The following is a 26270-nucleotide window of genomic DNA, read 5'->3' as shown; positions in this document are numbered from 1 at the left end:
CGTAGGCTGCAAAGGAACAAGTAAAGGTTTGTTCCTTCTGAAAAGAGAAGAGAAAACACACCTGAAGGAGGCTCCACGGCCGAAACGTTGTGTTCTCTTTCTTCCCATGGAATTAACCTATGACTTGTCCCTTTACCTTTAAATGTTTAACAATAACATTTTGCAAATCTATCCAAACCAGTTTTGTATATATACACAGTTAAAAAAATGTAACAGAGCTTCCTTCTCATTATTACAAAATACACATGAGTCATCGCGTTCGTGTCGAAATCTAGAAAGTGGTCAATTGAACAGGATACAATCTATGACCGATCTTAAATTAAATTTCTTTAACTTTATTTGTAAGATTGTATCTCTCAGCAATTGTCCAAACTAATTTCCAATTTATACTCCTCAACACAGTATTCCGAAAGGAGACACAAGAAGGTATAAAACATGAATCGCACACGTGCCTAAAAACGTTAACACTGTTCACACAACTAACAATTAGCCGACAACTAACACGTTAACCACTAATACCTCCTCCTCCGGCGGCGCAGGAAGAGCTTGTAAACTTCCGGTTCCGGTTCCGGTTCCTGACATTACAAAACTTTACCCTTAAGAGGCAGGACCAGAAAAGCCCTTTAAATCGAGGAGGAGGAGGGACGGCCGCGGAGCTTTTCATCCAATCATCGCCTCGGAACGCGTTTCAGCGAATGAGGGCCGCTGCTGAAGGAGACGACCCGCCTTCAATGATGAATTCTATCCAATCGGTGACCGAAGCTCATCTGAGTGATGTAAGAAAAGGCCAGTAAAAAGAGGAGAACAAAACCCATTGAATGCTTTTTCAGCCAATGCTACCGCAGTTGAGTAACGCTGTTGTCAGGCAGAAAATAAGCTTTTCGGGACGTCGTTTTTACCAGTTCGAGACCACAGAACGGCTTGAAATCAGCGATAATTGTTTCGAAAATTTAGAAATGACGTTACCAGCTGCATAATGAATTAAAAGATTGTGTTATTTTATACCTGGAAACGCATGACGGATATTTTATTTAGCAGATACTACCGAACATCAACACAGTAAGAATTATATTTGAATTCTGTTATGATATGTTGTAGTTTTTGTTGAAGTGTATTGTAGTTGTTTCTTAACTCTCTTCAGTCCAGTCAGTGTGTGTGTACTGACCCCTCTCTCTCAGTGCAGTGTTAATGTACTGGAGTGTCCAGTCAGTCAGTGTGTCTGTATGAACCCCTCTCTCTCAGTGCAGTGTTAATGTACTGGAGTGTCCAGTCAGTGTGTCTGTATGAACCCCTCTCTCTCAGTGCAGTGTTAATGTACTGGGGTGTCCAGTCAGTCAGTGTGTCTGTATGAACCCCTCTCTCTCAGTGCAGTGTTAATGTACTGGAGTGTCCAGTCAGTGTGTCTGTATGAACCCCTCTCTCTCAGTGCAGTGTTAATGTACTGGAGTGTCCAGTCAGTGTGTCTGTATGAACCCCTCTCTCTCAGTGCAGTGTTAATGTACTGGAGTGTCCAGTCAGTCAGTGTGTCTGTATGAACCCCTCTCTCTCAGTGCAGTGTTAATGTACTGGAGTGTCCAGTCAGTCAGTGTGTCTGTATGAACCCCTCTCTCTCAGTGCAGTGTTAATGTACTGGAGTGTCCAGTCAGTCAGTGTGTCTGTATGAACCCCTCTCTCTCAGTGCAGTGTTAATGTACTGGAGTGTCCAGTCAGTGTGTCTGTATGAACCCCTCTCTCTCAGTGCAGTGTTAATGTACTGGAGTGTCCAGTCAGTGTGTCTGTATGAACCCCTCTCTCTCAGTGCAGTGTTAATGTACTGGAGTGTCCAGTCAGTCAGTGTGTCTGTATGAACCCCTCTCTCTCAGTGCAGTGTTAATGTACTGGAGTGTCCAGTCAGTGTGTCTGTATGAACCCCTCTCTCTCAGTGCAGTGTTAATGTACTGGGGTGTCCAGTCAGTCAGTGTGTCTGTATGAACCCCTCTCTCTCAGTGCAGTGTTAATGTACTGGAGTGTCCAGTCAGTGTGTCTGTATGAACCCCTCTCTCTCAGTGCAGTGTTAATGTACTGGAGTGTCCAGTCAGTGTGTCTGTATGAACCCCTCTCTCTCAGTGCAGTGTTAATGTACTGGAGTGTCCAGTCAGTCAGTGTGTCTGTATGAACCCCTCTCTCTCAGTGCAGTGTTAATGTACTGGAGTGTCCAGTCAGTCAGTGTGTCTGTATGAACCCCTCTCTCTCAGTGCAGTGTTAATGTACTGGAGTGTCCAGTCAGTCAGTGTGTCTGTATGAACCCCTCTCTCTCAGTGCAGTGTTAATGTACTGGAGTGTCCAGTCAGTGTGTCTGTATGAACCCCTCTCTCTCAGTGCAGTGTTAATGTACTGGAGTGTCCAGTCAGTGTGTCTGTATGAACCCCTCTCTCTCAGTGCAGTGTTAATGTACTGGAGTGTCCAGTCAGTCAGTGTGTCTGTATGAACCCCTCTCTCTCAGTGCAGTGTTAATGTACTGGAGTGTCCAGTCAGTGTGTCTGTATGAACCCCTCTCTCTCAATGCAGTGTTAATGTACTGGAGTGTCCAGTCAGTGTGTCTGTATGAACCCCTCTCTCTCAGTGCAGTGTTCATGGACTCTGTCTCTCTCTCAGCGATGGTGGAGGTGGAGCTCTCCTGTCTCTCCTATGTGAAGATGTTCCTTCATGCCTGTCGTTACCCTCACTGTGCAGTGAATGGGCTCCTGCTCTCCTCCAGTCCTGCTGAGGGCGCCATGTGTGTGTCAGACTGCATTCCCTTGCTGCACTCTGGCCTGTCTCTCTCGGCCATGACGGAGGTCGCTCTGAATCAGGTAATGAACTTGCTAGGCTTAGTTCTCGACGTGCGAGTTTCCCTGTCTCCATCGCGGAGAATCACCGTGACCTGTGTTTTGTACTCTGAGCTCTTACAACACCTGGTTTATTAATCGGATCAGTTCATTCTTTCCAGCTGTGTTCAGACCCTGGTTTCAGTAGCTGGGGGTGTGTAGTTACTGAGCGCTGTATCAGAGCTGTGTTCAGACCCTGGTTTCAGTAGCTGGGGGTGTGTAGTTACTGAGCGCTGTATCAGAGCTGTGTTCAGACCCTGGTTTCAGTAGCTGGGGGTGTGTAGTTACTGAGCGCTGTATCAGTGCTGTGTTCAGACCCTGGTTTCAGTAGCTGGGGGTGTGTAGTTACTGAGCGCTGTATCAGAGCTGTGTTCAGACCCTGGTTTCAGTAGCTGGGGGTGTGTAGTTACTGAGCGCTGTATCAGTGCTGTGTTCAGACCCTGGTTTCAGTAGCTGGGGGTGTGTAGTTACTGAGCGCTGTATCAGAGCTGTGTTCAGACCCTGGTTTCAGTAGCTGGGGGTGTGTAGTTACTGAGCGCTGTATCAGAGCTGTGTTCAGACCCTGGTTTCAGTAGCTGGGGGTGTGTAGTTACTGAGCGCTGTATCAGAGCTGTGTTCAGACCCTGGTTTCAGTAGCTGTGAGTGCCCAGTAACTACACACTGCAGCGGAGCTGTGCTCAGTCAGTCTGTTCTTGCAGTGTTCAGTTCTCACTTCCCTGTGTGTAGCCACTCAGCAGGACAGTTAGCTCTGCAGACACAGGTGGGGGAGACTCTACCTCACTCTCCCTCAGTCCTGACTGCGTCTGCTTCAAGACCCTGTGCTTACTGAGGGGGTACACCTGACAGAGCGGATCCTGAGACAGCCCTCAGTCCAGGCTCAACACTCACCCTGAACGTACACCATGAAGACCTCAACACGGGTGAAGTATAGATCAGGCAGTCAATTTAAAAAATCCCAATCAGTCTTCTCTCGCGGGGTGTTGAGTGAATTGGTAATAATGTCTATGTTACCGAATGTACACACTCAGATCACCACAGACAGAAGATTGAGTGTACTGTGAGCTTGATTACTCCTGGTGTTTCATCAGAGTATTACCATTATTGAGGTTATTAATATTAAAACATATTTTTTTTGTTTCAATTGTAATTAAGGTTGATGTTTGGTGTGCCCAGAATCAGCAGAGAATCGTGGGATACTACCAGGCCAACGCGAGTGTATCTGACAACAGGTAATGAAGAAATATAGTAAACACAATTGCACATTGTCTCACTGTGTCCAGTCAGTGTGTCTGTATTAACCCCTCTCTCTCAGTGTAGTGTTAATGTACTGGAGTGTCCAGTCAGTCAGTGTGTCTGTATGAACCCCTCTCTCTCAGTGCAGTGTTAATGTACTGGAGTGTCCAGTCAGTCAGTGTGTCTGTATGAACCCCTCTCTCTCAGTGCAGTGTTAATGTACTGGAGTGTCCAGTCAGTGTGTCTGTATTAACCCCTCTCTCTCTCTCAGTCCTACCCCTTGTGCTGTGAAGATTGCTGATAAGATTGCGGAACAGTATAGCAGTGCTGTCCTTGTGATGGTGAGAGACTCTTGTATACCTTCACTGTGTCCAGTGTTGCAGTTCACTGCCCAGAACCACTGTGTACAGACTGGAGTCCTGTGTCTGTAGTTAATACGTACAGTCAAAAGAAACCAAGTATCACCCCGATATCAAGTACTGGCTGTTTGTAGGTATTGACCGTTGTTTTTAATAAATTCCTCAGAGTTTACTGAGGTCATTGACTAAAGTAAGTTTTCTGAGCCAGACTTTCCAGAGCCAGTTTCATTCTGTATTTGAGACTGTGGGCTCCTCTTGCACTCTGAGGCGGAGAGCTAGCCTGTCCTGTCTCATTCGGCCTTTGTTGTGTGATTTGCTGATCCCTTTGGTAGATTGTAGCCAATTGATCTGAGTGTCTCGGAGAGAAACCAGAGCATCGGCTTCAGTAGCGTGGCCGAGAAGCTCATTAAACACTCTTATCACCCTTCGTGTAAAGTAGCATCTCCTGTTCTTGGTTTTAAATAATAATAAACTGTATTTTATATAGCGCCTTTAAAGGTGGCTTCTCAAAGTGCTTTACAGGATGACAACAACAATAAATAAAAAGAATACACAAGATAAAACACAATTACAATATACAGAGGAGACCGTGGAAGGTGGTACTAAGAAGAGCAGAGGGGTGAAGAATTGAACCAGTTCAGTAAAGGCTCTTCTGAAGAAGAGGGTTTTGAGTCTGGATTTGAAGGAGTTTAGCGAAGGTGAAATGAACGTACACACAGACAGGGCCAGCTGTATCACCCTGCAGCTCACACTGTCAGCCCACTGGAGCTCAGCAGGTGTGAGCCTGGTCAGTACCTGGATGGGAGACTCCTGGGACAAACTAAGGCTGCTGCTGGAAGAGGTGTTAGTGGGGCCAGCAGGGGGCGCTCACCCTGCAGTCTGTGTGGGTCCTAATGCCCCAGTATAGTGACACTTTACTGTCAAAAGGCACTGTCCTTCAAATCAGCCGTAAAACCAAGGACCAAGGGGAACCAAATTTCCCCCTGGCCTTTACCAGTCATGGCCTCCTGATAACCCCCCTCTCTGAACTGGCTTCATCACTCTGCTCTCCTCCCCACTGAGAGCTGGTGTGTGAGCAGACTGGAGCATCATCCAGGTGGGGCTGCACACTGGTGGTAGAGGAGGGGATCCCCAAAACCTGTAAAGCTCTTTGAGTAGAGTGTCCAGAAAGTGCTATAGAAGAGTGGGGCATAACACCAATCTCATTGTGCAGCCGGGGACACTTCTGAGGGGAGGGGGTGGGGTGCGCGGCTCGCTCACGGGCTGTGGCGCTGTGTGCTCGGCAGGTGGAGAACTCGAAGGTGTCGGCGGAGTACGGCGCGCCCCCCATCGTGGTCTACGAGAAGAGAGACGCGCGCTGGACGCTGAAGGACAAGCACCAGTGAGTGAGCTCTCTCTCTCCGCCCGCCTGGTCACCCCCGCTGATGATGGGCTGGAGTGTGTGCTGCCCTCGTCCGTGAGGGAGCGCCCCCTGGTGGTCGCGGGTGTGTGCAAAGGGCTGTGGGATCTGTCCGGATGGATGGTGCTGCGGTTTAATCAATGAATCGGTGTTTCCTGTCAAGACCGTTAAGAGAGGCTCTTCGTTACCGGTTCGGTGGCTGAGGCTCGTTAAAAATCTGAGCTGGAAGTGGAAGGAGGAAACGCTGGGGCCCTGGGGGCCCCTGGCCCTGGGATTCTCTCCTCCAGCTGTCTGGCCAGTCCCTGAATCCGGTGTGTGTGTGTGTGTGTCCCAGGATCATGCTGCGGCACTGGGAGCAGACGCGCGCCGTCGCCGAGGAGCTGCGGGCGGACAGGGCCCAGGCGCTGCTGGTGGACTTCGACAGCCACCTGGACGACCTGCGCCGCGACTGGACCAACCCGGAGCTCAACGCCAGGATCGCCGAGCTCCGCGCGCCGGCCGGCGCCGGCCTCTGAGCGGGGGCGGGAGTCCGGGGGGCGATCAAGCGGCATGCTGGGGCGCAGAAGCAGCGGGTTCCCTCCTCTCCCCCCCCCAGAGAGGCCAGTGGGTTCTCTCTGCAGGGCGGGGCAGGGGTCAGAGTTCACGGCCCGAGTTCTGCGCTCTGCATGCCCCTCGCAAGCGGGGCTACAGCCTGCTGTTCGGCCTCCTCCGCCAGTTAACGCCCCCAAACAGAGAGAGACTGGGGGGGAGGGTCTCCTCCGGGCTGTGGGCGAGCAGGGGGAGAATCTGTGTCTGGGGGTGGGGCAGAGTTCTCTTGTGCCAGGAGGGAGGAGGTCAGGGCACAGTGGGGGAGGTGTTGGGAAAGTGGGGTGTGGGCTGTAGAGATGCTTTGTGAATGTCCTGTTTCAAGACGATAATAAAGCAAAGCGACTCAACACCTGGGCTGAGCTGCTGGAGGACAAGCGGAGTGTGGAGGAGAGGATTAATCGGACCGGCCCGCGTCACGTCATCCGGTTCTCCGAGTCTTACAGTCGCTTCCCACGGTGCCGGAAGAGGGGGTTTAAATCCTGTTCCTGTCTCCCTGAGCACGCACGCTGCCCCACACACCCCCCTGCAGGCTGGGGGCGCAAGGGTGCAGGGACCCCAACTCAGCGGTCAGTGCGCCAGCCCCAGAGCGAGAGAGGGAGGGTGGGGCCAGGGGCCGTCCAGTCCCTTTCCTGGAGGGGGTTTTCTCTCTAAAGCAAAGGAGTTGTGTCCCTTGTCCAGTAACTCCAGTAAGGAGGCGATTCAGGGTGTTGGGACTAGATACAGTGGGACGAGGGACACCTGCACCAGACACTGTGACCCCCCACCTCCAGGAACAGGGTTGGACAGTCCCCATAGACACGCTCCAGGAGCAGATGATGACAACCCTGCTGCAGACATACTGACCCCTCCAAGACCAGGACTGGACAGCCCCGCTGCAGACACACTGAGTGACCCCTCCAGGACCAGGACTGGACAGCCCTGCTGCAGACACACTCACTGACCCCTCCAGGACCAGGACTGGACAGCCCTGCTGCAGACACAGACTGACCCCCTCCAGGACCAGGACTGGACAGTCTTCCAGGGTTCAGTACACTGTATATCCAGGGCTAATGACAGAGTCACTCCTGTGCACAGGCTAATCGGACATCTTGCTAAATGATACAGTGCAGGACAAGACGGTGCTGCTCGTCTGTGGTTCATTGCCACGCCCGCAGGAGTACAGTTTCATTTAGAAAAAAAGAGACCACAGACATCTCCAAAACAAGAGCTGCTCTTCAAAGACATGACAATCATTTACCATCTCTGAAAAAAATATCAAGGGCTCAACATTTATACCATTTAATAATGGTCTTTACTTTGTGTACATAAAGTGTTTTAGAGATGCATACAAAAATGTTTTAGAGAAGAATACAAATCGCTCAGATTGATTAGACCCTGACAATTGGTGGAGATAAGGACGTTTGGACACAATATCACTCTCTTCTCTCCTCCTCCTCTTCTCTCTCACACTCCCTCCAGAATATCACTGAACATCTTCCTCTTCTTCGACTGGGCACCCTGGAGCTCCTCCCACTGGCTCCGCCTCTTCAGGAAGTGAGGCAGAGCAAAGTTTCGACAGACATGACGCCCAAACTGATCAGCTCGGAGCACTGCCTCACTGGGAACTGATAGAGAGAGGAGTTAATACAGACACACTGACTGGACACTCCAGTACATTAACACTGCACTGAGAGAGAGGGGTTCATACAGACACACTGACTGACTGGACACTCCAGTACATTAACACTGCACTGAGAGAGAGGGGTTCATACAGACACACTGACTGGACACTACAGTACATTAACACTGCAGAGAGACTCACCCAGCTCCTGTGCAATCTCCCTCTTGTGTTTGAGCTGGCTGTTATTCCACACACTCTCCAGAAAACGGCTGCCATGCTTTGAACACGCAATCTTGACCAAGTGACCCTGTGACAGAGGAACACAGAGGGTATGACACAGACTGTGGACAGAGGGAGACAGATTCGGCACTAGCCCACTGGGGTTGAGTGGAAGAACTGGTCAGGTGCTCCAGGGATTCTGTGGGTTTGAAAGCCTTCCTTGGCTTTTTGTTCTACAGTACAGCTGCCCTGTATCTGCCCAGGGCAGTAGGAATCCTGTACTGCTACCAGTGAGAGACACCCTGCTCCTCCAATCAGGGTTCACTCTGGCAGTGAGAGACACCCTGCTCCTCCAATCAGGGCTCACTCTGGCAGTGAGAGACACCCTGCTCCTCCAATCAGGGCTCACTCTGGCAGTGAGAGACACCCTGCTCCTCCAATCAGGGCTCACTCTGGCAGTGAGAGACACCCTGCTCCTCCAATCAGGGCTCACTCTGGCAGTGAACCACACTGCTCCTCCAATCAGGGCTCACTTTGGCAGTGAGAGACACCACGCTCCTCCAATCAGGACAAGCAGATCTTGCAGGAGGGTGTGTGAGGGACCAGAGTGCGCAGCTCAACACTCTCTCCCCTGCGGCACTGGGGGCTATAGCACAGAGCAAACCTAACTAACAACTGGCAGTTTCAAACAGGGAGGGACCGATTCTCCAAACAAATAAGAAAAGTCATTTCTTTAGAAACATTCACCACACGGGTGTGTCATGTCTGAGAATGACCAGACTGAACACTAAATCCCTACTCTTATGAGACATTTAATCCTCACTCTTGACCAGGACCCCAGATTAATACCCCCTGCAGCACAGCGCCCCTTGTGTTCACTCTGAGGTACCGCACCGCAAGTTCAGAGACGGGGGGAGGAGCGCCACCTGCTGGACCAGCAGCAGCCTGCCTCTCCGTCCGAACACGACCCGCCACTGACCTGCAGCTTCTTCAGGAATTTGTTCTTCCCCTTGTTCAGGGACCTGAGGTGGGCCTCCAGCACGTGGCTCCCCGAGGGGTCAGTGGCCAGGGTCAGGAGGTCACTCGCGGGGAGGGAATTCAGACTGGTCTTGACAACGGAGCAATCGGAGAACCTGAGCAGCGACTGTACGAGGAGAGAGCCGTGATAGCAGATCTCAGACAGGGGGCGCTGTGGAGAGAGAGAGGGAAATGGAGAAGGGTTAATACAGACACACTGACTGACTGGACACTCCAGTACATTAACACTGCACTGAGAGAGAGGGGTTCATACAGACACACTGACTGACTGGACACTCCAGTACATTAACACTGCACTGAGAGAGAGGGGTTCATACAGACACACTGACTGGACACTCCAGTACATTAACACTGCACTGAGAGAGGGGTTCATACAGACACACTGACTGACTGGACACTCCAGTACATTAACACTGCACTGAGAGAGAGGGGTTCATACAGACACACTGACTGACTGGACACTCCAGTACATTAACACTGCACTGAGAGAGAGGGGTTCATACAGACACACTGACTGACTGGACACTCCAGTACATTAACACTGCACTGAGAGAGAGGGGTTCATACAGACACACTGACTGACTGGACACTCCAGTACATTAACACTGCACTGAGAGAGAGAGAGAGAGAGAGACACACTGACTCAACAGATAGTGAGAGAAATTGTACCTGGGATGTCTCAGTGTCGCCCCCTGGGCTGTCAGTGTGGTAGTACACTTCATAAGCCAGCAAGGAGAGGAGGAGGGGTGCACAGGAAGTTCGTCTCGAGGGGGGGTCCCAGCAGTGAAAAGCCTGGGGTGGGGGGGGAGACGACAGTGTAACCGCAGTCAGTCAGGAGCTGCGTGCTGCAGGGCTCGACCACCAGCGCAGACTCCAGCCCATTGCAGGGCAGGTCTTTGATGCAACCGGCCTCTTCATCAGAGAAGAAAGAGAATTCCCTAGGGATTTTCCAGTCCATGACCCGGTGACCCCAGTATCCGCTGGGGTTCAGTCTGGAGGGGCTCTCCACCCGGTGACCCCAGTATCCGCTGGGGTTCAGTCTGGAGGGGCTCTCCACCCGGTGACCCCAGTATCCGCTGGGGTTCAGTCTGGAGGGGCTCTCCACCCCGTGACCCCAGTATCCGCTGGGGTTCAGTCTGGAGGGGCTCTCCACCCCGTGACCCCAGTATCCGCTGGGGTTCAGTCTGGAGGGGCTCTCCACCCGGTGACCCCAGTATCCGCTGGGGTTCAGTCCGGAGGGGCTCTCCGGTGCTCAATTGAACTCTCAATGTAAACAATTCCATGAATTCGCCTTTTCAAACTGTTTCCCTTGAGACCGGAAAGGCTGTTCTCTTCTAAAGAGAACAGTTTGACAGTAATACCACAGCCAAACCCTTACAGAGGTGTCTGGTAGTAAGTCACTCATTAAAGGCGGGGCTCAGATCCGTGGTCAAGAGGGCTGCTCCCGGCAGACACTGGGGTGGCGTGGCGCAGGATGCCCTGGAGTAAGAGTCCGATTAAAGAGCCGGCTGCACACAAATCCCGGAGCGGGAGGCCGGGATAACGGACTACCCAGAGTGCACTGTTTCGATTTCACGCCCAGACATAGCAGCGCGTCACCCTCGGTGATCGTTCTGCGTCACAGGTGTAAAGAAAGTGGGTTTATCTGGCCAGGGTTGGGCTAAATCACACTGTGGCCCCTCAGAGCCACAGACGAGCCCACCCGCCGTAGCCCCTCCCACTGGCGACCTGATGAAGAGGTCAGAGGTCAAAGTCTACACGAGTGACCGCTCTAGTTCCAGTCCCTGTCGCGGATGAGCGGCCTGTTAGTGCCACCGGAGAAGAGATGCTTCTCCCAACGACATCACCACAACCCCGCGTCTCCCGATGACATCACCGCTTTAGTGCCGCTGGAGAAGAGGTGCTCCTCCCAATGACATCACCACAACCTCGTGTCTCCTGATGACATCACCACAACCCTGCGTCTCCCGATGACATCACCGCTTTAGTGCCGCTGGAGAAGAGACACTTCTCGTGATGACATCACCACAACCCCTCAAGCTAGTGAACCACAGCCCAGTCCCAACAGCGCTCGTCTGATCGTGTGCTGCCCCAAGGCACTGCTCAGTGCCGTCGGCTCATGGCCTGACTTGGGTTCGAACCTCTGGCTTTGGGACACTGGGGCTCGAGCCGTTCAAAGCCCAAAATCTGATCGTGACTTTTCAGATTTACTATCAATTCAGAGTTTACTTGACTGTCCCATCCACATTGTAATGGAAAGCGTGACTACTGAAGATAAATTATACTACATCTCGCTGTCTGGTCGGGGTCTGACCTACCTCCAGGAGTGCCTGAGTACACTGAGCTTGTCTCTCCTCCTGCTGAGAGCAGCTCTCTGCTAACTGGACAATCACACCCATGTGACCGGTCGCCAGGATAGCTTCTAGACCCTCAGAGAGCTCATCAAAGATCTTCAGGAACTGAGAGAGAGAAAGAGAGGGGTTAATACAGACACACTGACTGGACACTCCAGTACATTAACACTGCACTGAGAGAGAGGGGTTCATACAGACACACTGACTGACTGGACACTCCAGTACATTAACACTGCACTGAGAGAGAGGGGTTCATACAGACACACTGACTGACTGGACACTCCAGTACATTAACACTGCACTGAGAGAGAGGGGTTCATACAGACACACTGACTGGACACTCCAGTACATTAACACTGCACTGAGAGAGAGGGGTTCATACAGACACACTGACTGGACACTCCAGTACATTAACACTGCACTGAGAGAGAGGGGTTCATACAGACACACTGACTGACTGGACACTCCAGTACATTAACACTGCACTGAGAGAGAGGGGTTCATACAGACACACTGACTGACAAAACTGTTATACCAGCTTGTGTTTGGCGGCAGCAGCTGTCAGTCTCTGCACAGGGAAGTTGGCGATTGGGTGAAGTGCCAGGGAGACCAAATGACCCCGGAAGTGGTTTCTGTAGAGGTCGCGGAGCAAGAGCTTGCCACACGCGGCTATGAGCATTTCAAGGAGGCGACTGGAGGTCTGGTCCTTCAGGAAGACCAGGAGGGGGCTGGGAAAGAGTCAATCAGACAATTATCAGCGCATGAGTGTTGACTGAAGTCATCACAAATCTCATGAACAATTCAGCTGCTACATCACAAACCAGTGTGACGATGCACAGCTTTCTATATCGCTATGTTAACTCATCTGGATATATCGATCTATATATATAGCTATATGTAATGCATGAACAAAAAGAAACACAGCTGCTGTGACGTACTGCTCTGAGCTGCCAGCTGCATCAACCAGCAGGGGGCGCTGTGCCGTCTCTCACCAGCGGTGCCACAGCCTGCCCCTTGTTCGGCGTCAGTAAGCACTCTGTTACGTTCTCACTATGTCCACACAGTCCTGGGTTTAATCAGGACCTCACGGTTTCTCCCAGCATTCCTGACAAAGACTGGCCTTCCATTGCTGTGCTCAAACAAGTGCATAATGAAGAACATCACTCAATCCAACATCCAGATATTTTTCCTGGTGTTGACCCGGACACATCTGTATATGGGCACACAATCTGTCCAGTTCGACTATGGGAACTGGACATAATCATCCCAACTGATGCGGTTCCGGAGGAGAGAGATGGAGAACACACCTCGTCCCAGGGGCAGCGCTGAGAGACGCCAAGTATCCCATGATGCCCTCTGTGAGGCGCTGGCAGAGCTCTGGCCTCTTCTTCTGAGAGACAGTGAGAACTGTCTGGAGCACCGGACAGGCCAGAGAGTGAGTGACAAACACTACAAGACAAAGAGAGGGGTTCATACAGACACACTGACTGACTGGACACTCCAGTACATTAACACTGCACTGAGAGAGAGGGGTTCATACAGACACACTGACTGACTGGACACTCCAGTACATTAACACTGCACTGAGAGAGAGGGGTTCATACAGACACACTGACTGACTGGACACTCCAGTCCATTAACACTGCACTGAGAGAGAGGGGTTCATACAGACACACTGACTGACTGGACACTCCAGTCCATTAACACTGCACTGAGAGAGAGGGGTTCATACAGACACACTGACTGACTGGACACTCCAGTACATTAACACTGTACTGAGAGAGAGGGGTTCATACAGACACACTGACTGACTGGACACTCCAGTCCATTAACACTGCACTGAGAGAGAGGGGTTCATACAGACACACTGACTGACTGGACACTCCAGTCCATTAACACTGCACTGAGAGAGAGGGGTTCATACAGACACACTGACTGACTGGACACTCCAGTACATTAACACTGCACTGAGAGAGAGGGGTTCATACAGACACACTGACTGACAGAACACCACAGTACAATAATACTGCACTGAGAGAGAGTGTGGTCAGCCTCACCATTGATATTGTCCAGCAGGCAGTCTGACAACCTGTCAAGAGCCTCTTCAAATGACGGTGGGACTTGGAAGTCGATGACCTGGGTGCTGAAATCTCTAGGTTTCCGACCTGTAGGTTTCCAGAGAACACCATCAGAGACCCGGCTGACTGTCGTCCTGAGAGCAGCGTCCTCAGGCTCCAAGAGTTTAGCTAGAGACCATCGTCAAGTTAATGCAGGCAGTACATTTGACATGTGTGACTATGCTAATACCCCAAGGAAAGAAATGCTTCAACTGCAGCAGACAAGCTCCATGTATATTTGAGCAGCATCAAAGCGTCACGCACAAACAGCCGAACTGGCTCAGCTCACAGTGTGACCTCTGACCCCTCACCTGTCTGTCGGTCCGGTCGGCCCTGCGTCAGCCTGCCCCCCAGCGTCTCGGCCAGCCTCCGGACAACAAAGGTGCCGTGCGCGTCCTGGGCGAACTCCAGCAGGTTGTCCACCACTGCGCAACTCAGTGCCAGCACTTGCTTCTCCAGCATCCCATGATCCTCCTCGCCGTCTGCCTGCCCGTCTGCCTCACTCCTGTTCTCTGTGGTAGCTTCTGGATCCTCCACTGTCCATGGAGAAACCACAGGTCAGCAGAAACATACAACCATTTTTAGCGTTATGTATTAATTGTGTGCTTCATGTGGCGCTAACCTGTCACTCTGTCCACGAGCAGACCTATGAATACTCATTCTGATTCTCGTGTCTGTGCGACTCTCAGTCTGTCTGTTTCTGTCAGTACTGAACTGTATGGTTATCTGTCTCTGTCTCTCCCAGCGTCCAGCCTCTCACCTCGCAGTCTGTGTGTCTGCCGCAGAGCGGTCTCTACGATATGTGCTCCACAGCGGTCACATGACACAGCCTTGAACTGTGCCCCCGAGTCTCCGCCCAGCTCAGTGAGGACGCCGCCCACCTGGGCGGGGCTAGCCAGGGGGAGGAGCTTCTGGAGAGCCACGCTGCCGGTGATATCAGTGGCCACAGAGACGGCCTGTCCTCTGACCTCTGACAGGACATTCTCCACAAACATGTCTGGAGAAGGAAGAGAGAACAAGAGTGAGAGGGATGGGTAAGAGAAATAGGAGGACAAGAAAGTTATAGAGAGCTTTGTAACAAACAATAACATTTCTCAGTGCAGTGTTAATGTACTGGAGTGTCCAGTCAGTCAGTGTGTCTGTATGAACCCCTCTCTCTCAGTGCAGTGTTAATGTACTGGAGTGTCCAGTCAGTCAGTGTGTCTGTATGAACCCCTCTCTCTCAGTGCAGTGTTAATGTACTGGAGTGTCCAGTCAGTCAGTGTGTCTGTATGAACCCCTCTCTCTCAGTGCAGTGTTAATGTACTGGAGTGTCCAGTCAGTCAGTGTGTCTGTATGAACCCCTCTCTCTCAGTGCAGTGTTAATGTACTGGAGTGTCCAGTCAGTGTTAATGTACTGACCTCTCTCCTCCTCAGTGCTGAACTCCTCCTCCAGTCTGGCGCTCACTCTGCGGAAATACCCCACACTCATGGCGTCCAGTCGTTTCCATCTTCGCTCCGGCTTCCCTCCGTCTCCCCCTCTGCCCTCCGGCCTCATCTTCCCCTTCCCTCCTTTCCTGTCCTTCCTCCTCTGGCTCTGTCCCTCCTTCTCCGCCGCTGCGCCCCTGGCCGGCTCCATGTCTCTCCGCGCGCCTGATCAATCACCTGATCAATCCCGGCGGACTGGCCCCCAGCCTTCCTGCCTCCCGAGTCTTCAGGACCTCTTCCTGCTGGAGAACCACCAAGAGGAACTGGTCACCCACTGGGCTGGGTTTCTGAGCTGGTATGGAGTGTGCGAGTTCCCCTGCGGTCATTACTGTATTATAATCCCCTGTCTGCTGGTCAGCGTTGACCTGCTCTTTAAACATCACAGTCTGCCCTAAAGACCCTGTCACTCCAGCCGTCAGAGACCACAGCAGCTTGCCTCTTTATTATTATAATAATCACTCCTTACTCTTCTGTAGTGCTTTTCTGGACACTCCCCTCAAAGCTCTTTACAGGTAATGGGGATCCCCTCCTCCACCACCAGTGTGCAGCTCCACCAGTGTGATGATGCTCCAGTCTGCTCACACACACCAGCTCTCAGTGGGGAGGAGAGCAGAGTGATGAAGCCAGTTCAGAGAGGGGGGTTATTAGGAGGCCATGACTGGTAAAGGCCAGGAGGAAATTTGGGCAGCATGTTGGGGTAACACCACTACTCTCTTCGAGAAACACCCTGGGGTTTTTAATTTTGGACATATATACATGTGAGTACACCTTCTCATATATACTCCTGATTATATCTGAACTCTTTTTAGTTTTTGTTCTGCATTTCCACTTACAGTAGTGTACAATTTCATAAAGATGATCAATCATCATACTTCGGTTATTCTTGAGTTCCGATGTGCAGTTTTACTTCACGACTGAACTCCGATGACATGTTTTCACACGACACATTACGACCAAGGCAAGACTGGGTCTCGCTGTGTTTTTCACTTGACAAGATACTTGTTACGGGTGTAGAGGTTTGATTAAGTAGCAAACATCAACATTTTATCCTGATTTGCTAACGGGTAGGAAAAACTCTTTGGGCGAGACAGTGTTGGTCATGTTTGTATCGCACAAATGGACCTCTTCTAGATGAACGACACGAGATGCGTGTAAATAAACTACTGAAAAACTGAAATAAACTTTTCACAAAGCTGAATGATGTCCTGGATTTTCATTTTAACTTAGCGTAGAGCGTAGTGAAGTAATACTACAGTAGGGGGGCACATATAAACAGGAGGAGCCGCTGTGTTAAAAGCACACGATGCAGAAAGGAGTCGGAATCAGAAAGTTCACTAAAATGAACTTTCATGTTAGTTCTTCAACTTCACGTTTTTCTCACCAGTTCAACCGACGTTTTACGGAGCGGACACCGAAATGTTGGTGCTAGTTTATACTCTACATACCTTACTACGGCACACATAAATCTCTCCAAATCCCGAGCCCGATGAGAACCACAAAATCACATTCCCAACTCACATGGACAGCAGCGGAGTCGGCTCACTGCGATGACGTTGTTATACGGAACGGAACTCGTCCCCTTTTGCCTTCGGGGCGAGACCGACGCCGATTGATGACGACTTCCGTGCGGAAAGAAGGAGGGCGCCTTCAAGGCGCTGTTCTGTCTTTTTTTTAGAACTGTTTTATTAAACGTGTCAAGAATTTACAAATACAAACAGGGGATCAGAAACGGGTACAAGAGAAAAAACACAAACAGAAAAAAATAATTAACCGCCAGAGGTAATGAAATAAATTATGTGATCAAATTGTATTTAATAAAAAAATCAAATGTTTTCCTCACGTTAGCATTTTTCATTAAAAAAAAGTTTCAACCCCACCCTAAAAAGTACTAAAAGGGGAGTATTATTAGGCCACTTTGATTTATGAATGTGAAATTTACCCAGAATGACTTAATACATTTACTATAAATAAATGCCCCTGTTTCCAAATTTTCTATGAAACGGTACAATAAAATATCAAAATCCTCAAATCTAAAAAGCACCTTAAACTGCCTGCAAACAAAACTCTGAAAGTCCTTCCAAAACACCCTCACAGACATGCACCCAACACATACTGTAAATGCAGCGAGGGCTCCCTTTCAGCCCGACAAAAAGACACACAGATCTTCCTGCTCCCGCTCACACCCAGAGAGCGCCGCATGCGCTGTTCTGTCCCGCCGAGCGGGCGCTCCGACTTGATAGGGTCGAGGTGGGCTTTCGCCCAGGGGCGTTTCCTGACGGCGCACACGCGGGGAGGGGGACCCCAGCACCTGCACCTGGGTGCTGGAGCCCGGTTTCACAGGAGCTGTCCCACAGAAACGGGGTGCTCAAAGCACGGACCGTATTGTGGGAGACGACCAGTCCAAACTGGCCACGTCCAGACAGGGGGAGCTGGAGGAGGCCGTGGAGACAAGTCTGAAGAGTTTGTGGAGCACAAACTACCCACCCGTCGCCGGCATGTCGGTCCTCTCTTCCCTGAGTTCCCTGACACCTTTCGCCAGTAAACGTGTTTGTCTTCCCGTGTTTGCAAGCCCTTGCTTAATGAGCGTGTCTTGTAACCGGGTGGATACAAATGGTCATTTCCAAAAATCTATCGTCGGATAAAAGAAACAAGTCCTTTTCTCTCGGCTCTGTTCATTTCTCCTTCCCACTAAGTACAGTGCTCAGTTACTTTGTAGCTCCCTCCGCCTCCAATAAGACCGCTGTACACTTCGTGACGGTAAATGATTTTCTGCGTCATTCTAACAAAAGTTGTAATATCTTGCAGACAGAGCAGTGACATTTTTTCCCCGTTGTATTTGTGTGTGTGTGATAAATACTGTTTGTATAAAAATGGGGAAAGAGGAGCGCTGTTCAACTGTTACGCGGGGTTAGACTTCCGAGGCGGCGCTGTTTCTCGCGGGCTGCGGGCTGTTTCTCACCTGGGATTTCAGCGGAGGATTTCCAGCTCCTCTTTCAGTCACACAATAAAATGCGGCAACCCCTTCAACGCAGACATAAAAAAGCGGACGTATTTGGTCAGTTCTTCTCAAGGGTGGATAGAGTGTCGCAAAAGTAAAAACTGGACAAGTTTTTCCCAGTGGATTTGACAGAATCACAGGTGGTGTCAAGGTAGCTCGCCTATGGAAATGTCATGTATTTGCACAGTTTTTGACAGTTTTGCACTGGCACCCTACTGTTGTTTACACTCATAGTTATTGTATTTCTGTCTATTGTCTTGTCTGCTGTTCAATACAGAATATTGTATAGCCCACAGCATACGGCCACCAGTGAATAGCAGGGTCCCCGGCCGCCGGGCTGAGGGGAGATCCCCCTTTTTAGATCAGCTTGCTGGTTCCCTGTTGAGTGACGCCCGAGGCCCGGGTTCGAGTCCCCGACCTGAGGCGGCAGCGGCGAGGGCGCATACCCACGTGAACCCGAGAGCGCTACGTGTCGAAACTCGTCGAGCTGTGTCTAATCAAGCCCCCCCGGACGATCTGCTCCCTCGTCGATTGTCCTGGAGAGGAGAGGAGCACCCCGATGTCGTTCCGCAGCTCCAGCTGGGGGCGGCCCCTCTGTCCTTTCCTTCGTGCGGGGTCTGCGGGAGTATCGCGGTCGGAGTCAGTAGAGTCGGTTCCGAGCCGCTGCTCCGGCTGCGGGTCGCTTGAGCTCGGTGGCTGTCTGGCGCGGGGGGGCGCCCCGGCTCCGCGGCTCGGACCCGTTGCAGAGTGTTCCTGCCCTCCTGACGGCCGCTGTACCTTCTCCTTTCGCTTGATTTGCTCCAGTGCTTTCACCGGCCGGGGTCTCTATCCTGAAGCAGGAAGAATTAATCCAAGGTTCATTCAGGAAATGTCATCTCAGCAAGTCATCCAAGTCAAGACGATTAATGTTGGGAAATAAAGTAAAACACTCACACATTAACGAAGTTAGTATACTGTAGATAGTGTACATAGTGTACGATTCCAAACAAGAACTTCTCCCTTCACCAATATATTGGGAAGTAAGACCCCAGGATTTTCAGCAACTGCAAAAATACGTCTGACACGGCCATCTTGCCGACCCCCCTGTCCCCAGGTACCAGAATACACAGGCAGAGTCCGCCATTCCTGACTGGACAGGTGAGAGTAAGAAACACTGATTCCTGACTGGACAGGTGAGAGTAAGAAACACTGATTCCTGACTGGACAGGTGAGAGTAAGAAACACTGATTCCTGACTGGACAGATGAGAGTAAAAAACACTGATTCCTGACTGGACAGGTGAGAGTAAGAAACACTGATTCCTGACTGGACAGATGAGAGTAAAAAACACTGATTCCTGACTGGACAGGTGAGAGTAAGAAACACTGATTCCTGACTGGACAGATGAGAGTAAAAAACACTGATTCCTGACTGGACAGGTGAGAGTAAGAAACACTGATTCCTGACTGGACAGGTGAGAGTAAGAAACACTGATTCCTGACTGGACAGGTGAGAGTAAGAAATACTGATTCCTGATTGGTCATATCTAATCATGATGATAATAAATGATCAATGGGGACTCTTGATTGGCCAGGAAAGAATAAATGATTACTGGCGCTCTCTAATTGCGCAGGCTTGTGGCCAACCTGCCACTAGAGGACATAATTGGCCTTTAATTGATACAGTGGACTGAATATTAATTAGTAAGTTAATTAATTAATAAATGAAGGTTTTAAAGAGTGCTTTTCCTGCATGGTTATGATTAGTTATGTTTGTGATGTAATGGGTCTGACACAGTTGGTACTTAGGATTGCAATGATTAATGGTGGTTTTCACAACTTAAAGAATAAAGAATAATAATTCCTGCACTGTGCTTCTGGGTTCGTAACGTGCTCGTGCCCCTCAGCCCCCTGTCACAGAGTGGAAATACATGAATGGACATGTACATATCTTATAGGAAGACACCAGAGTTTGGCATCACCGAGGAACAGGATTTATTGAGAGGCAAACTACAAGGCTCCCCACCACCCCACATGAAAAGTGCAGAATCACTCCAAGGAAACAGGTACACAGCTGACAGTCACTGGTGGAAAATACAATGTATATGAAATTGTTAAACTAGAGGTCATTGGCGAAGCCATTTCTGAGAATGTCCGGCCACCACGCACACATTTGTTGATATTACGATCAGTTCAGCTGGGGTGTTGGTTCTTTTTGTTTTCTGTATGAAGAATCATCTCAATTCACTGTTAGTGAGTTATTGAAGTAACCTCACGCAGACAGGAAGAGTGTAACTGTAGACAGAATTGTGTTAGTGCATTAATCTCACACAAAGAGTAAATATCACTAGACAGAATTGTGTTAGTGCATTAATCTCACACAAAGAGTGAATTTGACTGTAGACAGAATTGTGTTAGTGCATTAATCTCACACAAATAGTAAATTTGTAGACAGAATTGTGTCAGTGCAGTAACCTCTCTCTCCATTAGAAAAGCTTGTTAACATTTTTGGTTTTTGGAATGAGGGTCATCTGTGTAACACCATCGGTAACCGTCACCATGATCGTCACAGTAGTGTGTTGGGGAGCAGCAGTATTCCCAGTTGTTGTTGTAATCAGTGTAGCACCAGTAATAGTCTTTACCATACTTGGCACACTGTTGATCGGGGCGACATGGGGTTCCCTTGACAGTAACAGTGGAGTACTGAGGGGAACAGGGGACATCTTTATTACCATTCCAACACTGATAGTGTGAGTCTTTCAGAGAGCACTCACTAACACAACAGTAATCGTAACCTTGATTTGTGTAGCACAAGAAGTAACTATTGGCCTTATATCCACACTGATCAGACGCTTTGCAGAGATAACCATTGGCTGTGATAGTCTTGCTGGTGCCCTGGATGTCTCTGGTCAGAGAGCATGTTGCACCTCCTCCATCAGACTGGGCCACCTCCCTGTACACAGCACTGGGGGCAGTGAGCACACAAGCCAGTTTGTCTTCCCTGTACAGTGTGGACATAGTGTTGAACCATTCCCTCAAACTGTCAAAACGATAGTAGTATCCCTCACTAAGGAGGATAAGATTTTGTTCCTTCAAGTGCTTGCTCTGCATGATCCCTTGTTTGTCCTTGTCAAGCTTGGCCCTCTTGGTCTCTCGGATGATTTGGGAATCATCATCTGTGATCTGGGCTTTAAAAGAATCAAGCACTTTACTCCTGACTGATGCCAGTATATTTCCACTTTTTTCAGAATCGCCATTGCAGTCATCAGCGAAGAGTTTGATACTTCTGGATCTTCCATACAGACCTGGGAGTCTGAGATTCAGCTCTGCCACTGACAAGGTCTCCAGCTGTGATTCCTCTTGATTTTTACCCAGAAAAGCAAACGAAAATGTTCTGTTCTTATCAGCATGGTCACAGCACACAGCTGTCCAGACGTGACTGGGCACAGACACTCTGTCGTAGTCCCGGGTCCTGTCTCCCTCCTCGTCTTCATGTTGAACAGGGATTTTCCTGTTCTGGCTCGGAACTGTGCCGGTGATCAGGTATGGGTCACCTTCAATATCGTTGCACTCTTTCTGCAGCTGATCCTTCAGCGCCTTCTCCAGTTTGTACCAGCGCACCCTGATGAAGCAGGGGTCCATGGGAGCAGCGTTGGTGAGGGTGAAGGTGGCCGTACGGCCCTGGTCGCACTGGAAAAGAAAGGGGTTCAAGTGGCCGCGGTCGTAGGACGTGTCCTGGTAGTCTTCGTTGATGGCTTGGGTCGATTTGAGATCAGCGATGCTCAAGTCTGAATTTGCTTCGCTTGTCATCTGTGGCTCTTTGTCACTGCTGAAAACCTGGGGGAGGAAGAGTTATGAGAAACAAAACTTATAACATAACATAACATAACATTTGTCTTTAGTAAATGAAACAGGGATGGGACAATCGTTCAAAGCCCTGAAGGAACGAGACAAGGGCAAGTTGATTTTAGGACAACAGCTGACTGTGATGGAGTCTTGGGAGAGAGGATGGACCAAATTAATCAAAACGTCATCAGCAATATCATCAAGTCAGCAATATCACTTCCTGCTAAAGGACGTGACTGAGTGTGCCGCAAGATCTGGTGCCTCTTCTTCACGATAAAAGAAACAAGTGGACGCTCTCTGATCTGCATCTTGTTTAGGGACCTGAGGTGAACTGTCTTGCAGCGTTAGATGTGGTATTATAAAGATTCGCTCAGTAGTGTTTTAGGAATCTGGACTTGTGCGTATTATATCTATCAGAAGCAAGAGGAGAGTAAAGAGACAGTAAGCGGCTCTGTTGTACAGGTACGCTATCTCATCCCTTCCCGAAATCCTGCGCAACTACACTAGCTGCCCCAGGTTACCTGCGGCTCCACAAACCAGGTCTGTCTGCGGGTTGGCTGGTTGGGGCAGGACTTCGTGTTGAGTCTGTAGGCGGACCAGAGGGGAATCCTGCTCCCCGTGTCGTACTTGGTGTCAAAGTAGAAAATGTTGTCGTAATTCTGGCAGATATCCCTGTCTTTGTCAGATGTGAACCACTCGGGAGTCGTCTTATGGTAGAAGAACTCCTTGCAGTTGCTGAAGCCCGGATCCACCTTGGACCCAGCCTGGTCCGGCTGGGCACAGAGACAGACCAGGGCGAGGAGGAGGCTGGAGGGGGACATGCTGGTGGCGGCGGCTCTGTCTCTCTGCATGAGGACCCGCTGGAAGAGCAGGACACTGATCAGAGCGACGGGTCGCTGTGTGTCCCGGTGATCCCTACCACTGTCACCCTTCTGAACCTGCTGAAGAGAAGACCTGCGAATCCCCTGTGAGCCAGATCATGAACCGCCAGCGAGGGGAAAGTTACTGTTCGACCTAATCCGGTGCAGTGGCTGTCCACGTTCATAGTGTGAGGAAGAAGTGGGGAGAAAGTCATCTGAGAAGCTCCTCAGCTGCACTGAGCTATGAGAAATTACTTACTGTATAACTGTTAAAATCATTACTCCCCAACCATGTATTAATAAAGCAACTTATTACTGTAATAGATTACTTTCATGAGTAACCGTCCCCACACTGGGTAGAGCACAATAAATCAGATCAGAGGATACTGATAGTGAAAACATGCAGTGATACCAGGCCTCGGTACAGGATATTAATTCACAAAGATAATTCATGTATGTCAGTATTACAGCACACTAATGTTGAGGGATTCCTATCAGTATTACAGAATATTAACAGTATTACAGTATATTAATGTGAGGTATTCATGTCAGAGTTACAATATATTAACTGTATTACAGTATATAAATGATCGGTTGATTATTGTAATCATATTGTTGATAAAACTGACTTACCTGTTTGCTCCTGAATTCTCTTTCTTGTGGGGAATTTCTATTTAATATTTTTTTAACACTTGTTCCAAAGCTCTCTTGGAGTGAAAGTGAAGAGGGAGAGAGCAGAGCTGATTATAACTGTTCCATCCCCCCTCCCCAAATACCCAGAAAGTCCCACAGTTGATATGGCAATATTTTGACACTGATGTTTCAGAATAAAATTGTTCATGTGCATTTTTGTGTTTCGACACTGGGCTGCTGCATGTGTCATTTCGCACTGGGTGTGTGTGTTTATGAGGGTGGTTGTGGTTCTTTTTGATGATCTGTCATTGTGCACTGCATGTGTGTGTGTGCGTGTCCGAGGGTGGTGGGGGTCCATCCTGATGATCTGTCATTATGCACTGGGTGTGTGTGTGAGTGTGGTAATTCTTGCACAATATATAGTACTTAGACAAAGTTGGCTTTTTATCTATGTGTCAGCAAAATGTGTAAAATGGACTCGCAGTGCACCCAGAATACCTAACACACTCCATTGTTATAACATCTGTATGTTTTCTGTAACAATCTTGGTACAGAAGGTGCCTACATACAGTTTGTTCACAGTTACTGTACCAACACCAGATTGTCCTGACAGTAAGTGTGATATTTTATCACAGGCGTGTGGGTGAATACAGAGCCCTTGTGACATTCAAGGCAGAAGAACTCAGCCGCATGAGGTGATTAAACTGGACCCAGACTAGAAACTGTATTAGAAAGGCTTCTTCTCCAGCTCCTATTCGGAATTCCTGATGTCTGTACAGAGGCCACTGGAATAATGAAGAACATGTCTGAATTGTGCAAACATTGTCAGGGTTATTTTTTTCATGTATCCCAGCTGTGTGTTGAAAGATAAAAAAGGTTAGGGACACACAGTAATAAGCAACTTTAAGTTCACCTTCATTAATCTCTTTATCTATTCAATGTGCACTATTGTAACTCGCAATTGAACTAACTCAGTCTACATTTAGATCATTAGGCTTTCTTTACACCTTGCCAATGAGTCTGTCACCCTGTTTGACGGGACACAAGCACTCAGCCGGATCACTTACAGATAATCTCATCACAGCTCTCTTCCCCTTCCTTCAGCTGCCGACACTGTAGGGATGCAAGGAGTATCACAGCACAGCCCGTTAAGGTTCGAGGTGAATTTAATTGCAATGAAAATGGCCACTTCTGCAGAACACTGAAGGAGACACACAAGGGGTGTATTTCCCTCAGTGCCCTGAAGTGCGGCAGTGGTACAGGTGGTTTTATGGTCTGAGCCCAGGCTTGTTATTCCCATGAACGGGGGTTTAAGAGTCCGCATTCTCCTTTTATTCCAGTGGCTATTCGTGATGCTGCTGTCCCGCCTTTCTGCTATTTGTGTGGTGTCTCTTCACAACTCTGCAAAGCCAGGTCAGGAACTAGGACCCCAGTCACAGTTTTGTGGACAATTTTTGAAGTTGTACAAAAAGAACACCTTAGTAATCTACATGGAGCAGTTACGGTTTTAGCCATCTTGAGAAAAATTTGGACATTTCCATCACAAATATATAATTGGTATGATCTTGGATACACACGTTGGTGCTATTGCGGATGTCAGTTGTATTGGGTGCAATTAGAAATCTCCATCATATTAACCCCTCTGAAAGGCCTCCAGCATTTCTGCTGCTTTGTGTATCAGTCCCACCTCCTCCACATCTGTTTTGTTCAGGTTTTGTGTGAGTATAGACATACTGCACTGTCCTCAGCCTCTCTCACTCCGGCAGGCACAGTACTGTATCATGAAATGAATGTGGAGTTTCTTCATTTCTCCACAACACTATCCACACATTGTCACCTGCATCCAGAGGGTGTGGGGTTGCTGATTATAACAGAGTCCCATATATCTGGGTCTCTGTTCCTCATGAGACCACAGTGTGGCCGACAATCTTCCCAGTTCAGGAGGTCCTCTAACAGTGACATCATTTCCAAACATCTTGTTGCAACTACATACACCATAATGAGTTTTCATAAGTAATTGTCATCCTCTAATTCACATTCTTTTGTGTTAGTAATATCTTCCGATATTGAGGGACATCCCTTCATCTTTGTGTGGAATCGTCAAAACTGATCAGTTTTGATGAGTTATATACCCTATTCTTTACATTCTTCAGAATAGCTTCAAGAGCTTTTTTAATCCCTTCCCACATTAATTCTTAACAGTTTGGCAGTTGTCCGCTCATTGATTTTTAACCAGATGTATTGTTGATTTTCGGAACAACCTTTTTCATTCTACGACACATAGAACATACTTTGGTTTCTTTGCACTCAAATCCGGACTTGCGATATCTGCCCGGTCATGCAATATCTGTGACGAAGCGTTTTTCAGGACCCCATGCAGGCGGCAGAATCCGGGAGGGAGTGAGACAAACACGGGGGAGAGAGGACTAGGAGCGGGGCTGGTAGACGAACAGGGGGGCGTGTCGACGGTGCGCTGGTGCTCGGGGGGGCATGGTCCAGGCGAAAGCCCAAAGGGGGTCCGTAGGGAAATCCAGAATAGAGTCGGGGGATTTAAAGGCGGGTAACGGGGCCAGGCGCTCCCAGCCCCGGACCCAGATGGTCAGGACGCCGTTGTGAAGCCTGTGCCGTCGAGCCACTCCTGGACTCGCTGGTAGGTGGGCTTCCGGCCATCCAACTTTCACATAACCTCGTCTGCTATATCAATGCACTGACTGATGAATTAAGCCCTGGTTTTAA

At 49.4% G+C, this 26270-nt stretch overlaps 3 protein-coding genes across 10 annotated transcripts in view; 1 reads left to right on the top strand and 2 right to left on the bottom strand.

Moving 5' to 3' along the window:
* The first annotated feature begins 837 nt into the window (after positions 1-837).
* On the top strand, positions 838-6799 carry emc9 (ER membrane protein complex subunit 9). 4 transcript variants are annotated; one of them, XM_069188165.1, is made up of 6 exons: positions 838-1059; positions 2603-2831; positions 3999-4075; positions 4351-4420; positions 5725-5819; positions 6172-6799. In XM_069188165.1, the coding sequence occupies exons 1-6, from the start codon at positions 1016-1018 to the stop codon at positions 6350-6352; spliced, it is 696 nt and encodes a 231-aa protein (XP_069044266.1). In that variant the 5' UTR covers positions 838-1015; the 3' UTR covers positions 6353-6799. The 4 variants fall into 4 exon arrangements, with proteins under 4 accessions (XP_069044266.1, XP_069044267.1, XP_069044268.1 ...); XM_069188166.1 differs by having other exon boundaries at positions 841-1059; positions 2635-2831; XM_069188167.1 differs by lacking the exon at positions 838-1059 and adding an exon at positions 3584-3766 and having other exon boundaries at positions 2745-2831.
* Positions 6800-7687: 888 nt separating this feature from the next.
* LOC102693189 (nucleolar protein 9) lies at positions 7688-16839 on the bottom strand. 4 transcript variants are annotated; one of them, XM_069188065.1, is made up of 12 exons: positions 16739-16839; positions 15155-15462; positions 14514-14750; positions 14065-14289; positions 13694-13801; positions 12944-13085; positions 12172-12364; positions 11601-11741; positions 9952-10074; positions 9224-9433; positions 8227-8332; positions 7688-8029 (listed from the first exon to the last, which is right to left on the bottom strand). In XM_069188065.1, exons 2-12 carry the CDS (start codon positions 15369-15371, stop codon positions 7869-7871), a joined length of 1863 nt encoding a protein of 620 aa, XP_069044166.1. In that variant the 5' UTR covers positions 15372-15462; positions 16739-16839; the 3' UTR covers positions 7688-7868. The 4 variants fall into 4 exon arrangements, with proteins under 4 accessions (XP_069044166.1, XP_069044165.1, XP_069044167.1 ...); XM_069188064.1 differs by having other exon boundaries at positions 16666-16773; XM_069188066.1 differs by having other exon boundaries at positions 15155-15459; positions 16666-16769.
* A 3327-nt stretch (positions 16840-20166) lies between these two features.
* Positions 20167-26270, bottom strand: part of LOC107075959 (uncharacterized) — a 36722-nt gene continuing 30618 nt past the window's right edge. Inside the window, exons 1-3 of one of the 2 annotated variants that reach the window (XM_069188078.1) lie at positions 23535-23614; positions 22563-22901; positions 20167-22032 (exon numbers count right to left, since the gene is read on the bottom strand). In XM_069188078.1, coding sequence (XP_069044179.1) covers positions 20695-22032; positions 22563-22892 — 1668 coding nt within the window. In that variant the 5' untranslated portion in view covers positions 22893-22901; positions 23535-23614 and the 3' untranslated portion in view covers positions 20167-20694. Of the gene's footprint in view, positions 22033-22562; positions 22902-23534; positions 23615-26270 lie in introns of those variants that run through there. The other variant, XM_015339175.2, reaches the window with a different exon arrangement.

The sequence above is a fragment of the Lepisosteus oculatus genome, chromosome 4, assembly GCF_040954835.1.
Source record: "Lepisosteus oculatus isolate fLepOcu1 chromosome 4, fLepOcu1.hap2, whole genome shotgun sequence".
Lineage (NCBI taxonomy): Eukaryota > Metazoa > Chordata > Actinopteri > Semionotiformes > Lepisosteidae > Lepisosteus > Lepisosteus oculatus.
This window is presented reverse-complemented; position numbering and strand designations above follow the sequence as displayed.

Bases quoted from the DNA above. Each gene is read 5' to 3' on its own strand.
- emc9 (XM_069188165.1), top strand. From the start codon at position 1,016: ATGACGGATATTTTATTTAGCAGATACTACCGAACATCAACACA. The intron at 4,076-4,350 runs GTAATGAAGAAA...TCTCTCTCTCAG, and splicing joins GCGAGTGTATCTGACAACAG to TCCTACCCCTTGTGCTGTGA. The intron at 5,820-6,171 runs GTGAGTGAGCTC...TGTGTGTCCCAG, and splicing joins ACGCTGAAGGACAAGCACCA to GATCATGCTGCGGCACTGGG.
- LOC102693189 (XM_069188065.1), bottom strand. From the start codon at position 15,371: ATGGAGCCGGCCAGGGGCGCAGCGGCGGAGAAGGAGGGACAGAGCCAG. The intron at 14,751-15,154 runs GTCAGTACATTA...TTCCTTCTCCAG, and splicing joins CAGCACTGAGGAGGAGAGAG to ACATGTTTGTGGAGAATGTC. The intron at 10,075-11,600 runs GTAGGTCAGACC...CCCCCACCCCAG, and splicing joins GTACTCAGGCACTCCTGGAG to GCTTTTCACTGCTGGGACCC.